General features: G+C 35.3%; 1 protein-coding gene across 2 annotated transcripts in view; it reads left to right on the top strand.

The window, feature by feature from the left end:
• The window catches only part of LOC135692073 (zinc finger ZZ-type and EF-hand domain-containing protein 1), a 61,014-nt gene that overhangs the window by 13,740 nt on the left and 33,519 nt on the right, over window positions 1-13,755 (top strand). For both annotated transcript variants that reach the window (XM_065210095.2, XM_065210096.2), the window contains exons 13-34: window positions 114-217; window positions 711-791; window positions 1,196-1,294; window positions 1,465-1,556; window positions 2,281-2,342; window positions 2,762-2,872; window positions 3,313-3,378; window positions 4,028-4,070; window positions 4,785-4,904; window positions 5,741-5,842; window positions 6,427-6,474; window positions 6,932-7,002; window positions 7,448-7,592; window positions 8,354-8,459; window positions 8,853-9,031; window positions 9,529-9,594; window positions 10,075-10,234; window positions 10,797-10,861; window positions 11,313-11,369; window positions 11,515-11,739; window positions 12,528-12,595; window positions 13,371-13,452. In XM_065210095.2, coding sequence (XP_065066167.2) covers window positions 114-217; window positions 711-791; window positions 1,196-1,294; window positions 1,465-1,556; window positions 2,281-2,342; window positions 2,762-2,872; window positions 3,313-3,378; window positions 4,028-4,070; window positions 4,785-4,904; window positions 5,741-5,842; window positions 6,427-6,474; window positions 6,932-7,002; window positions 7,448-7,592; window positions 8,354-8,459; window positions 8,853-9,031; window positions 9,529-9,594; window positions 10,075-10,234; window positions 10,797-10,861; window positions 11,313-11,369; window positions 11,515-11,739; window positions 12,528-12,595; window positions 13,371-13,452 — 2,152 coding nt within the window. The remainder of the gene's footprint in view (window positions 1-113; window positions 218-710; window positions 792-1,195; window positions 1,295-1,464; window positions 1,557-2,280; window positions 2,343-2,761; window positions 2,873-3,312; window positions 3,379-4,027; window positions 4,071-4,784; window positions 4,905-5,740; window positions 5,843-6,426; window positions 6,475-6,931; window positions 7,003-7,447; window positions 7,593-8,353; window positions 8,460-8,852; window positions 9,032-9,528; window positions 9,595-10,074; window positions 10,235-10,796; window positions 10,862-11,312; window positions 11,370-11,514; window positions 11,740-12,527; window positions 12,596-13,370; window positions 13,453-13,755) is intronic.

Here is a 13,755-nt window from a genome sequence, read left to right as displayed (position 1 = left end):
AAATCCTTTGCTTTATATTTGCGCTCGTGATTTGTGAATCTTATGAAAAGAATTTCATGTCATGACAAGTTTTATTGAGCTGTCCATGTTTCAGCTTCAGTATTATGTTCTAGAATGAGTGAACAGGCAGATCCAAACGATCTTTGCATCTTGATTGAGTTCGCCATTGCCAGAGGAAGTCTTGGCAGTATTATCAATGTACTAAAAATTCTGCATGGTAAGATTCTCTTTCGGTTTCAAATCATTAAATCATACTCGGTGTCACTATAAGCCCTAAACAAGTTCTCTTTGAGTATAAATCTACACCTAGCCTGCGAGTGCTCTAAATTTTCTTTCACAAAGACGTTTTGTACCATCTCAGTTTCTCTTTGAAACATCATATCATCGAGTTTCAGTCAGGTAGATTTTGTTTTATGATTATGAGTAAACTAACCTTTTTCCGCAGTAAGCCATCACATTGTGCAACATTTAAGTATTTTCCTGATGCCCTTCCTTGTATTCAGATGCCCTTTAAGTATTTATGGCCACAGGGTAGACACAGTCTTTGCTCCAAATAGTTCAATTTAAGTAGCATTCTAAAATTAACTTTCAGTTGTGTAGCATTTATATGCAACATTTTTTCTGGAAAAAATAATAGTATAGTTGCATTGAAAATTTAGGCGAAAAATTTTCTTGAACAAAATCAGTAGTTTATTTTTCTTAACTACTAGATCGGATAGACGAAGAGTATGATGCAGGAGCCTTTGTGAAAGATTTGGCAGACGTTAGGGACAAGGCAGTCAGAAAACATGGTATTGTGTTTATTTAGAACTTTGGCGTTATTAGTGGTTTTCCGTAACTGATAAAAGCCATGAAATTGGTCTTTGTAAGCCTCGCTATATGTCATGCACAAGCCTGACTTTCAGCCTGATTTCAACAGCTGATTTCATAAAAGGTTTTTCACATACCATACTTTATCTTGTGATAACAAACATAACTTTCAAACCTTAGTGTTGATTGTGGAGAAACGAAATCTTTGTATACTGTCATTGGCTGAAATTATGCCTGAGTAACGCATGATCATTAACATAACGTTTTATTTTGTTTTTATTCATCCACTCTCTGAATTCTTCAACTCTTTGAATAATAACATTCCTGGTAGGCAGTGCTGGATAGTTTTTAACTTGCAATTATTAACTTGAGATTCTTCTCCTAGCGGCATTGCTGGATCTTTCTGTCTACTGTTGTGACGGCGGATCAAAAGAGACATCAAGTGGACCCTCAAATGTGCTCTCGAATTCGCTCAGTGGAGATGGTATTTTATTTTCTTTCAACGCGCTTTTATTTCAAAATTTTGTAAAAACCTGCAGAAGATCAGCATATTGTCTTTCCAATGTGTCTTTTTTTGTTTTTTTACATAGTATTTTTTACCCTAATTTTTGCCAAATTTATAAATTTTATAATGTCGTAACTCTATCTTTGCAGCATATCTTTCAAGTGCTGGCAAAAAGATAATAAATTTTGCATTTAATGCAAAATCTAGAAATTTGGTAACACCAACCAGAGCTTTCATCAGGGTAAAGTATCAGATTCGAGCTTGATTGCATTGCAGATAAACTTTGCTTCCTCCGCAGTGATCGTAGAATGTCTCTGTGAAATATTTTTCAAAAGAGTTATATCACCGAAATTGAACACCGTCCTTAGTAATATAAGGGCTTGCCATGAAATTTTAAATAAATTTTAGCATGAACAACACTTATGGACAATGGACATTCCAATATGATCTTGAATGGTAAAAGGAAAATGTATAATTGTCAACAAAAGTTTGTAATGAAACGAAATTAGCTTTTCTTCTTGCATATTATTGCATTGTATGTACTTTATGTTATTGATTAGGTAAATTGTTTTTGTTTATATAGAATAACGTTTTAATCATTACGCTGTCGATCTTTTTCGGAGACCCCTAGAACATCCACATGAATATTTTTTGTACCTGTAAATTCTGCTTTAAGAAAATGCCTACTGTGACATGTATTCGGTTGAATCTGCCATCGAAGCCGCAATTTTTTATCACTTTGAGCCCGATATTTTTTGGCTGTCTACATAATACTGGTTCGCACAATTAAAAGGGCATGCTCTGAAAATACTATTTTCAGTAGATAATACAGTGAATTAAGACGCATATAGACGGCAAAATTCTAATGAGGACGTTGCCAGAAGATATCCATATACGTGTAGACCAGGCCTTTGTTTTCCATTCTCTCTCGAGTAAGGAGTATCAATGGAATTTTATCTTTAAAGGTCTCAAGAGGAGCGATCGGTGCTGAAGACGGTCTTGTATTTGTCGTTGATTCCCTCGAAGTGTAAGTTCTCTTTTCCCTCAACATTCTCTAACTTTCCGAAAGTCATTTCTCTAACACTTGCAGTTTTCTGTCGAATACTACCTCCGGCATCTCTTGCTCAAAAATCTGTCCTCAAAATTTGCATATTTTATTGAAGCTAGCAAATGTAAGTTGTACCAACAAACAAAAACTATAAGGAACAAATTTCGTTATGTCTACGGTAGATTGTCATTAGACGGACGTGGAATAAAGATTGTAGAAAATAATTGATGGGTTTTTTGATTTATAAGTTATGACAATACTAGATCATAAAAATAACTCTTAAAGACAACGAGTAGGCTTGATCAGTAAAACCAGAGGCTTGAGTTTCGGCAAGCAAGCGAGGATTTGTAAGGAAAATAATGTTTGGACATGTTTTATAAATATTCTCTCGTTGACAGAAAACCATTGTCCAAAAAGGAGAAGGAGGAGAATGCAGAAGAAGACAAGTTTGAAAGGCTCAAAGATTATAATTCGTGGACGAGTGCTGATTATAAAGAGCTATGCTCTAAGTAAGTAGAATGGTCTTATTGTAATATCTATATCAAGCATTTTTACAACGAGATTTCTTTGGTAAAAATGACCTATTTGGAATCATTTTGTAGAGAAGCTTTAGAGTCATGTAAGAAAGAAATACGTTACATATATACGAATTAGCCAGACACTTTCATGATAATTTCTCATCACTCAAGATGCTTAATTATTTGAGATCATGGCAATCATTCCTACCGTATGTGTGCGTTTTTAGTGTCTTCCAGTTAAGGGATTTGAAAGGCACAAAGCTTCATATACGTTTGTTTATCATAGATCACTGTAGTTTACAATCGTTTACCAGAGGTTACCATTGTGCAATTATTTAATCTCTTTTGCAATGTGATTTTAGTGCAGTTAACTTATATACAGAAAATCTGAGTGGTTAAATTTTATTATTTTAAGTGCATCTGCCTTTTAGGATAAAAAATGGTTACAAACCAAAGGAAGAGGATCCTGTCGCATATTTTAGTTTTGATAAAGACTGGTGAGCAGATTTTAATAATTATAGAATGTAAATAATAAGGTTGCAATATATAAATTTAATAGCAATCTTGGAAAATTTCATTATTCTCCCGTATCCATTTAAAATGCTGAAAATGATATCTTCGAATAAGACAAATTACCTAAAATAAAAAACACCTTGCTTTCGGAGGAATATCAGGATCTAAATCCCGTGAAAAGCTCACGTGGTGTTTGATGTCATATGAAGTTTAATTAAGACGAGCAATGCAATCTTTTCGTTAAGGAAAATAGAAAATACTGTCTGGCTATCAGTTAATTGTAATTTTGGCTGATTAATGAAGTTAAGCTTTTATAAGTTTCATCTACTCGCACAGTAAATTTAGAAAGACCGCCAAGCGACACCGCAAAGCTGTGCTATTAGAGTATTTGCAGAATGTGTGTTATCTCTTAAGATTGCATTAAAAAGAATTTATCCATATGTTAAAAGTATTTGTTTCTCAAAGACATTTCTTTTTATTCTGGCTTCTTACAACTGTGTTCCTTAGACAGGAGGCTTTCCTCTCAAACCATAGAATTTTGTTGTAACTGTCTTTTGTAATTGAATTGTCGTTTGTTGAGCTAGCAATGATCTATGTTAATTCATGCTAATTAATGCTAATTATATTTTTAAGGGATGACACGGAGTTTCAGATGGATAGAATGAAGGCTGGGCGGGTATGTAAAACAAAAACACTGATACTTAAATGTGACGATTTAATTAATAGATATGCTATTGACTCAAGGGCTTAAAAAGTTGTGAACATTCGTATAAAAAGTGACTCAATGTCCTGTTTTAATAGTACATTCAGAACTTGTTATTATGATGGAAAGTGAATTTAACAAGTGAAGCAAAATATGTTGTTAGTAATTTGTGATAGAGGCTGAACTGAGATTGTGATAGAGGCTGAATATGGAATTTTTCTGCAATACTTCAATTTGTCACATCGCTTCCTAAATACATATTCGGTCTTCTTAATCCGTAAGCAGCGAATTAAAGTAAAGATCGATTTCTTTAGGGATGTTGATGCAATCTCAATCACTCATACAGCATTCAACTTCACATTGCACTATGAGTAAACAAGGTTGCCAAATTAAAGTAAAATTGTTTTGCCACTTTGATATTTGTTTGGCAAATGTCAAATCAAAACGAATTCAACATTATTTAGTGCTCTCGTCTGTTGTTAGTATATTTGCTACTTGATTTGCAAGTTAGTTCCCAAAGTTAAGGATTCAGTATTTGGAAATTACTGATAAAATTTTTACTGTTTGATAATCAAAACTTTTTGTGGTAGAAGGTCTAATGAATTTATTGCTTCTGCTATAGGATTGCTTTAATATTTTGCAATGCTATTCATCATAATTGAGTGCCTGTTAACATTTTCCTTGTAGTTCATTGTAATAAAATTTTTACGAACCCGGCAAGAATCTGCTGAACGAATGGGAGTTTCTTGCATCAATCTACATGGGTATGAAGTGAACGAAGCCCATTTGGGGTTCAAGCAATTAGTGGTAAGGTCGCCTCTGTTTATATTCAACTATGTGTCCTTTGAGTTTTACTCATTATTGCTCTGCAGGGTCTCTATTGACAATATAAAGTAGAATCTTTTGTCTCTTTAAAACAGAAGTCTCCAATATGAAGCATTAGATCTTTGCGATTTTAAAAGGTCTTCTGGAACTTAAAAGGTCCTTCCATCTAGCAGTTTTGGAGTCGATCTACATTAAAACGAAAAAGCCGTCATTGGGTAGACAGAAGGAGTTCGTTTTCTCTCTTGGACTCCATTGGTAATTTTTCTTTAGGCTCGCGGCACTGATTGGTCAACTATACCGGTCGTGTGCTTGCGTTTTTCTGATTGGCCTATTTCGATCCACAACTGGGTATATATTTTCCATCGTGTTCTTTCGGAACCTTATTCTGACGTTTTATGCTCTGAGGAGTGTCAGACGAAAAAGCTTTTAGTATGTCGTAAAATGTTTGCTTTTTTCAAAGCCATTTTCAAATTCTGTACCGCAAAAAAGTTGTTAAAAGGTCTTCCTGCACTTAAAAGGTCTACCATGTCATAAATATGTCTGTTATTCTGATTGCTCGCTAAAAGTGATTCGGTCAACAAAGTGTAAATTTTAGACAACCAAGGTCTAATATCTCTGTTCTTTGTGTCAAAAATTACTGGACTTCCCAGCTCCTAGACAAAATACTGACAGACCAAGCAACTGAAAAGGTTTATAGCAGAGTTGTGGCTGCCCTTGCCCTTTTCAGTAATTCCATGTCATTATCAAAAGTTATCCACTTTAGTCACAATCTTTTACCTGCTAGTAATAGACAGTGAAACTTTGTCTTCTGTTTAAAGGAAAAGCATACGCCACTGCCTGAAAATATCCACGAAAAAGTTTCCGGAAGACTTCTGTTCCTTCATATATTGAGATTTTTGGATGCCATGGCTGCAGATACGGTAGGTTCTCACAAATAAAATCAAATGACAATTTATCTTACAGCTTCAATTTCAATTTCATTTTAACAACGAATTTTTCATAAATTACATATTTTACATGCTACGAATAATTTAATTGTTCAAAAAAAACTATTAAGAGTTCTTGGGTACTCCAAGCAGGGAAGAGCAGGAGTTCGTCTTAAGAGAAACCCCAGGGGGCTGGTGAACCAAGTGCTTTTGTTGTGTTACTGAAAGCAAGAAAATTTCAATGAATCTTAAAGAATTTAGTCTTATAAAATTCTCCTCTATCAAAATAACAAGGTGGGCTCTTGCGCAAAATGTTGCAAAAAACCATAGCAAAAGTAGAAATTTGCCACTTTTTGGCATTAACAAAGGGGACTAAGCCCCCCTGAGCCCCCTGAGCCCCCCCTGAGCCCTCCTGAGCCCCCTAGCTCTACACCACTGGTGGTGGTTAATTATCAGATCGAATAACACTCTGTTTATTTATGATCGACTACCTGTGATATTTACTTTCCAATTACTGCTTTGCAGACTTCGTGTGGTGATTTTCGTCTTATAATTTCCCTTCTTTGTTCGCCCTACAGTTGAGCGTCAGAGCTCAGAACCAAAAAGAACAACTCATTGTCGAAAAAGTGAGTGCTTTTATCAACTTGGTTTAAAAACTTTCAGCATATTCCCTATCAAAAGAATCTGAAGCTTTATATCGATTTAGAAACTTTTTAACTATTCCTTTGTTCTAGTCGCATCATTCAAGGAGCATTTTTATTTGTTTAATCTGATCACAAATAATGCTAGGTTCGAAAAATGAGCCTTTTTAAAGGCATACCTAGATTGAACTGAACAACATAAACAAATGAGGTTTGCATGAACGGAGAAATTTTATCTCTAAGGTATGTCGATGGGTAATGTATTCTTTGCATATGCTGTTTTCTTGCACTAGACCATAGCAGTATGCGCTGCAAGATATTCACGAAAATTTAGCATTCTTTGAACGAAACAGCATTAGATTTGACACCAGTTTCCCTATTCAACAATTGTAATCATAACTATAGGTTTTATCGATAGTGTCATATGTTTGCTCCTTCGCAGGACTCTCTTCTCGATATTAGTGACGCCTCGATGCAGCGAATCTGGTCATTATACAAACTGGCATCAACTAGGTGAGGTATTTTAAGCAAGATTTTGGTATTTAGAACCGAACAACAAGCATTTCAAATATTGGTATCGGCGAAAGACTAAATATGATATCAAAATTCTTATGCTATATTAAAGCATTATATGTATTGTTTTGGTGACCTGAGATACTCCAATCCTAGCAACACTAATGTTGTTTGAAATGCCGTGGAAACTCTGTAAGAGCACGGACCGTGTAAACTTGCCGGCTATCCGCACTAATTGTTGTGCGTATCTAAATACTATAATCGACACTGCTAACATGACCTAAAAGTAATCAGTTGTTATTGAAGAAAAAAATATCTGCTAAGTTGTAGATAATTCTTTCTTTGATGTCAGAAATCTTGTCTACATGGTGCAATATTTAGCTTTGGCTGTTTGCCCATGTCCCCATTTCCCTGCAAATGTCTGATGCTTTTCTTTCTTTGACAGGGGCTTCGAAACTGAATACGTTGCCGTTGCTTGCTCGTTGATTCTGAGCGTGTTTCATGTCACGCTACCAAGCATGAAAGCAAGCAGCCATCAGCAAAAGGACGCTTCCAGGTCAAGCTCGCGTTCGGAAGCCAGCACCGAGAACGTATGATCATTTTTGGTCAATAATTCTTTGAATCATCGTGGAATTCTAAACACCATTTGCATTGAAACATTTACTTTGATCCGCTATAGCCACGAATTCGGATGCATACTGATCACTTCTATATGCCACTATAACACAAGCATAGTGCAATTTGTAACAGGTTGTTTTGCCAGGCAATCAGTCACCAAATAACTGATCATGCAATAAGAAAACTTTGGCCAGTTGTAATGCTAATGACTGACAAAAGATCAATAAGCAAAAGCAAAACAAGCTGTCGTATATTGCATTTATAATGAGAACAAGAGCGAAGACGAGAATAAGACTCTAATAAAGAAGGAGCTAACGAAGAACCTTGTGTTACACTAAAGCAAAATTGCAAGGCGTAGAAGGAAGAAAGTGTACGTCCGCGAAAGATTATAGCAAAGTGAAACAGATACCGTCCATTTATGACATTGGCTACTGATTTTTTCATTCTAAAATTTTTTAATGAGAATTAAATTCGACCCATGTCGCATTGATAGCCCAAACAATTATCTAATGGTTTCTTGTTTCATTCTTAGGTTATTTTAGATTCTAGTTTAATGTGTAAGATTTTTAAGGAAGGCATTTCTTATTAACTATCCTACCTCCATTCGAAAAATTTCCATTTAATAGCACAGAACTTCAGTTAAAAATTTATTTCTCTCTATCGATATTTGCCTGTCTTTTCTTGTCATAATCTTTGTCAAGTAACTTTTCTTGTCATAAATTTTTTTTCCAAGGCTGGACAGCCCTGTGCAGAAGTTTTCCAGTATCTTTGCGATTTAGTGGACGATGGCAAGGGACCAGCTAGCATCCTAAAGATTGCCCAGGGCATCATTTTAGACGGTGTGTTTGATTTTACAATTATTGGCGCTTGTACTTGTAAGCTTGTACCACAGAGAGAGCCAAATCGGTAGCACGTCATACGTCATCTTGAAGAGATCGAGCGTTTTGGTGGCAATTCTTTCGTGGGCTAAACAATTCGAATTGTTTTTATGTCTTATGATATAAATGTTTTTTGACAATATTAGCTTTTTGAAATTCTGTAACAATTTTGACCTTGATTGGGCTTCTTTGTGATCTTCTAAATTTGCTGAACATAAAATGATGTCATTTTGGCCATCCAATCAAGTTCTTTGCCAAAGTGAAAAACCTTCCTATCAAAATATTTATAATTTCAAATCCCACCATGAAGTATATGCCACCGTTTCACAAGTTTTGTTTCTTCTCTTTCTCTAGGCGCAGAGATATTTTTCCCAGATGCCCAAGCAAGACGCGAGCATCTTCTGTCCTTGGTCGACCAGGTTATGGAAGAGAAAAAAGCCGTTTCCGTTGGCTACACCTTCGAGTCCTTGTGTCGGTTTTTCAGCAATAGGGATTCAAGTGGCCTGCTCGGTTTGCCAGATAATTTACCATCCGTGAGTGTCATTTTTAAACCTCTAAATACAATTTCTAATCATCATTTCAATTCGTTGATTCATCCAACATTCCTCTTCGACTCGAAAAAGCAGCTTGATCTAAAAAAGATTGAATTATTAAACACATGGGGGCGAATTAAGAACTTATCTGAGATCTTAATCAGAAGTCTCAATCAGATCTAAGTCTTTATCATGCCTCGATCAAAAGTCGTATTCTTGGAAATGGAGAAGGTGTAACTTACTGAACGCTTAAAATATGAATATTTTCATGTTTGAGAAATTTGTCTTGTGGAAGATTGAACACGTTTCTAGACTCCGCAAAAAGGAAGAATTCTAGGATAATGGTGACACAATGGGAATAGACTAACCTTTGATTCTCACAGTCTGAAAACTTCTTGTGAAACGGTTGTCATAAATTGGTCAAGAAGAAGCTAATATTTTCTTTCTCATATTTTAAATGTTATATTTATGTTTTTGTAAATTTTTTTTCTTTCTAGGCTGATTTTGATAAGAATTCGGTTGTTTACGTCATGCAAACCCTGGTGTCGGTCGCCTTCAGAGAGGTACTTTAGTTTTAATTGCCATTATGCGTCCAATCGGCACGTTAGCTGCAAATGCTGCCAGCTTTAGGATAAGCGATGCAGTCCCTGAAAATGTTGTTAATTATAAGTTAAACCTGTAAATGAAAAGGCTCAAAATTTGAAAAGAAAATGGCTGAGATTCAAGCATCGTTTCTAGCAATTGTGCTGGCTATGAGTTATTTTAAGGTGCCAAGAGATATTTTACCAATACCTTTCTTAAAAAACAAACATTTTACCACATATTAAGTAAAAGCTTTATTGTTTAGTTAATATGTTGTAAAATGTTTGCTTTTTTCATAGCCATTTGCAAGTTCTGTACCGCCAAAAAACTGTTAACAATACCTTTTTGGTCACCTTTGTTTTGTTTACAATGGAAAATTGTAATGAATGAAGACCTGGTTTCATCCTATGAATACCTCTTATCTTCCTATCAAGATCTCATATAACTGTTTCCCATCCTAGTGTATTGTACGAATCTCAAAGGACGAGATGTCTGATCGACCAACCAATCTGGTTCAACTTCTCTGTGCCATGCAGAAAAGCCTTCTTAACTGGTGTCATACGCATTGTGGAAGCAAAAATGAAGAAGCGCAGGATGTTGCCAATTATATCGTTCTTGAATGTAAGTGTAATTCAACTGGGTCGATTTTGTCGAATTATTTCTTTGGACTAATTTACAGATTTGCACCATGTTTCAATTTTGTAAACATAACATATTTTCCTTCAAATTCAATATTCTGATACCAGGAAACAAGTACGAACTTTCCTAAACTTTTTCTTCGTGATATAAAGGGTTATTCGTACTAAGATCTAGAAGTGAAGATATTTTTAAGAAAATCTGTCTTACTTTACGTGGCTAAACATTACTACCGGAATTCATCACGACCACGTTTGATTAGCGTTTGAATTTCCTCCAATACGTGTTAATTGCTTGCATTGTTGTCAGTAAAAAATTGTATACCATACCAAAAAAGACTATATCAACTGACCATATGTTCTGTAAGAACCATGCTCAGAAGCATTTCTAAACAACAATCAACAATCAAATATTTTACTACTCGCCTTTTTTTCTTCAATGGTAAGTTATTTCTGAAATTTTCCTGAAATCAATCATTTCAATTTTCCTGAAACCTAGAGACGTAGGTCGTTATCTTTTCACAAACTTTCTCACAACTCTTTTTCAGATGTCAAATTAATGTCTTGCAAATGTGAAATGGTGCTGCAGAAATTGGATAAGATTGAAAACATGGTACGTGGAATAGGCTTGCTTTTGTTTTTCCACTGTGTCTGGATACATTTTGCAGCCATGAGTGTCTTTGTCAAGGACTATGGCATCTGGTTGTATTCATACCAATATCCTTGACCGAACTATGTCTAGGTACTTTGAACTTCCCAAAAATTGAATTTGTCAGACCAGCAGATTATCTTCTACTTTGGTGAAACTCTACACTTGTACTATTCCGATAAAGCCAATACATTTGAAAATCGAAGCCTACATTTTACTTTGAAATCAGCGCCTTTTCCAGTTGAACGTCTTCGATGACCATTAGTTGGTTTTAAGATGTTGCAAGATCACAGATAACGTAATTGAATCGAAAGGTTGTCCTAATCTCTTTTCTTTTTGCATTTTGCCATCGATTATTGTTTTCATGTTTTTTCCCAGCCGCTTCAGGGTGCTAATGAATGCTTCTGTTTTTCAGACAAGAGTTATTGATCGCCTCGAACACACTTTCATATCTGCAGCCATGAGGCAGTTGGTGAGTTAATTTACTTTCCACATCAAGTTTGTTTCATCATTCTTGATGTTTTCTTTAATTTATTCACAAGTTACTTTCCATTAAATCTTTTCCTTTGTGTGAGGTGAAGCCTTTCCTGAATGTCTGCATTGGTTTGCTTTTGTAGGTCCTGTTCCTAAACTTGTTTAGCACGATGGATCTGCCGAGTGTCAAGCTCCTTAATACGCTGCAGAGTATGGACATGGAACTGAAGAAGGTCTCTCAGCAAGTCCCCGAACTGTTCCACCAGTCAACGACTGATGAATGGAGTGACAAACAGGAGAACGTTACACTTCGCACATGGGATGTCGAGTCAAGACATAACTACGACAACAATTTGCGTGTTGTAATGGTATGTCAAAAGCTAGTTTTTAATGTTTTCGACGTACACGCGTACACGCTCACAATCCTCTTTATATGCAACCACGGTCAAGATTTTGTTACTTGAAGTACAAGATTCTGTTACTCGAATTTTGAGCCACCCCTGAAAAAACTAGCATCTATGAATCAAATTGAGACTGGATAAACATTTTACACTTTTTTCTGGGAATATTACTCAGGTAAGTATTTATGGACAGATGTCAAAAATCAAATTTATAAGTGGCTTGATGTCATTATTTCTTGTACCGGGTTTACTTGTGATCAGTTGGTATGCGAGGCTGCAGTATCTTCTTGTGAAGTGGCTGCTTAAACTCACTGCCGTTAAAGATACGTCACAATGAAAATTATTAAATGAAGTGTTTACTCGCTCTTATACTCGTTGGAAAAGTGTACTGTGCCCAGGCTAACCAAACGTCCTCTGTACTAAGATTATCGTCTTCCCTGATGCCTCCAAGCCAACGCAATGCTCTCTTCGTTAATGAAACAAACACTATTTTAAGCTATTTTCATATAGATACAAAGCTTGTAAACAGGATCACCTTTGCGATTCTGTTTGTATTTTTCTTTTTAATGCTTGTCGTGTGTGTTATCCCGCATGATATATTATGAGTGAATTCTTGCATGTGAAATGTCATTTCATGGTTCATTTCACACAATCCTCAATTTATTATTTTATTGTTTTTGTTGGTGTTTTTCAGTTGTTCAGATAACATACTTTATTGTTAGATAATTATGTTAATTAATCTCTCCTTCTTGAAGGTTTTCAGTTGCCCTGGATGCACGGAATTCAAAGTTGAATTTGATCCTAGATGCGAGACAGAGAGAAGGTGGGCTCTCCACATCACTCCTCTTCAACAAAAACTGCGTTCTCAATGCAGCTCATATAATGAATCGATAGTTTCACAGTTGCTTTTTTGAAATAAACAGCTCATGGCAGCTCAGTTCTTCCCATCTTTGCGTTTCAACTTTAGCTCCGAGTTTTAGCAATAAATTGGAACGTAATTTTTGTCATTCATGTCATAGAATGTAATCAATCGATCGTCTTTAAGGAATATCGTTCATTCATTTTGTATTTTTTATTCTTTTTCAAAAGCAAAAGAGATAGCTAAGAAAAACGTACATATATGGAAAAAATAAACACTGTAGTTTTCCAATCGGCCTTGCTTAACCTCAGGCTCAAGGCTGTTCCAATTTGGAACTTGCAAAGATGAATGTTGCATTACGTACTTTCCCTCCATTAAACCTTTAGTAAGATGAACTTGTTAGACAGTATCGTGCAAGGAATTTTTTATAAAGATATTAAAAAGATTCACTGGCGGAAGACCATTTATTGATTAGTATTCAGTGCCACTGTCTCATTTTGATCATTTCACAGCTATATTTGACTACCTTTTCTGTTGTATCATGATTAGCAAGCCTTCAAATCTTCAAAGCTTCAAAGCTTAATATTTTAAACAATATCAAAGTGTTACTATTGTTGTAACCGATTTTTTTGTAAATGTATTATTAAGTTCTGTTTTGCAGTACAATAATAAAATAAACATGAATATTGTTTATGTTTTTAATACCAAGAGCTGATTCTCGTCCCGTTTTTCATCATAGATACGACTATTTAGAATTCACTGATTCCAAGGATCAGAAAAGGAAGTTCGATCAAAAAGTTGGAACGTCCGAATGGCCACAGGTACAAGCAACAAAAATATGTCGTGAAAAAAGCATTTCTCTTATCTGTTTGTCATTTATCCCAAGTATAAGCAGTACAGCACAGTATACTTCGTGTTTCCATCGCTGCAATTCGCCATACCTCCATTTTTAGCACAACAATTTATTATAAAAGGTGGAGAAGTTGCCTTTGTTTTAACATTTTTCCTTTTGTAAACAATACTTGAGGACTCTAACTGAGATTTCTTAAGCAGCAGTTTTCTTATAAGAATTCAAAGTTGCACTGAACTCCCTTGTTTTTTATGCAAGTATCGTGAAGATCTAG

This window comes from Rhopilema esculentum, chromosome 13 (assembly GCF_057945365.1).
Source record: "Rhopilema esculentum isolate cy_ngs chromosome 13, ASM5794536v1, whole genome shotgun sequence".
Lineage (NCBI taxonomy): Eukaryota > Metazoa > Cnidaria > Scyphozoa > Rhizostomeae > Rhizostomatidae > Rhopilema > Rhopilema esculentum.
Note: the sequence above shows the minus strand (reverse complement) of the source record. Positions and strands in the feature narration are given on the sequence as shown.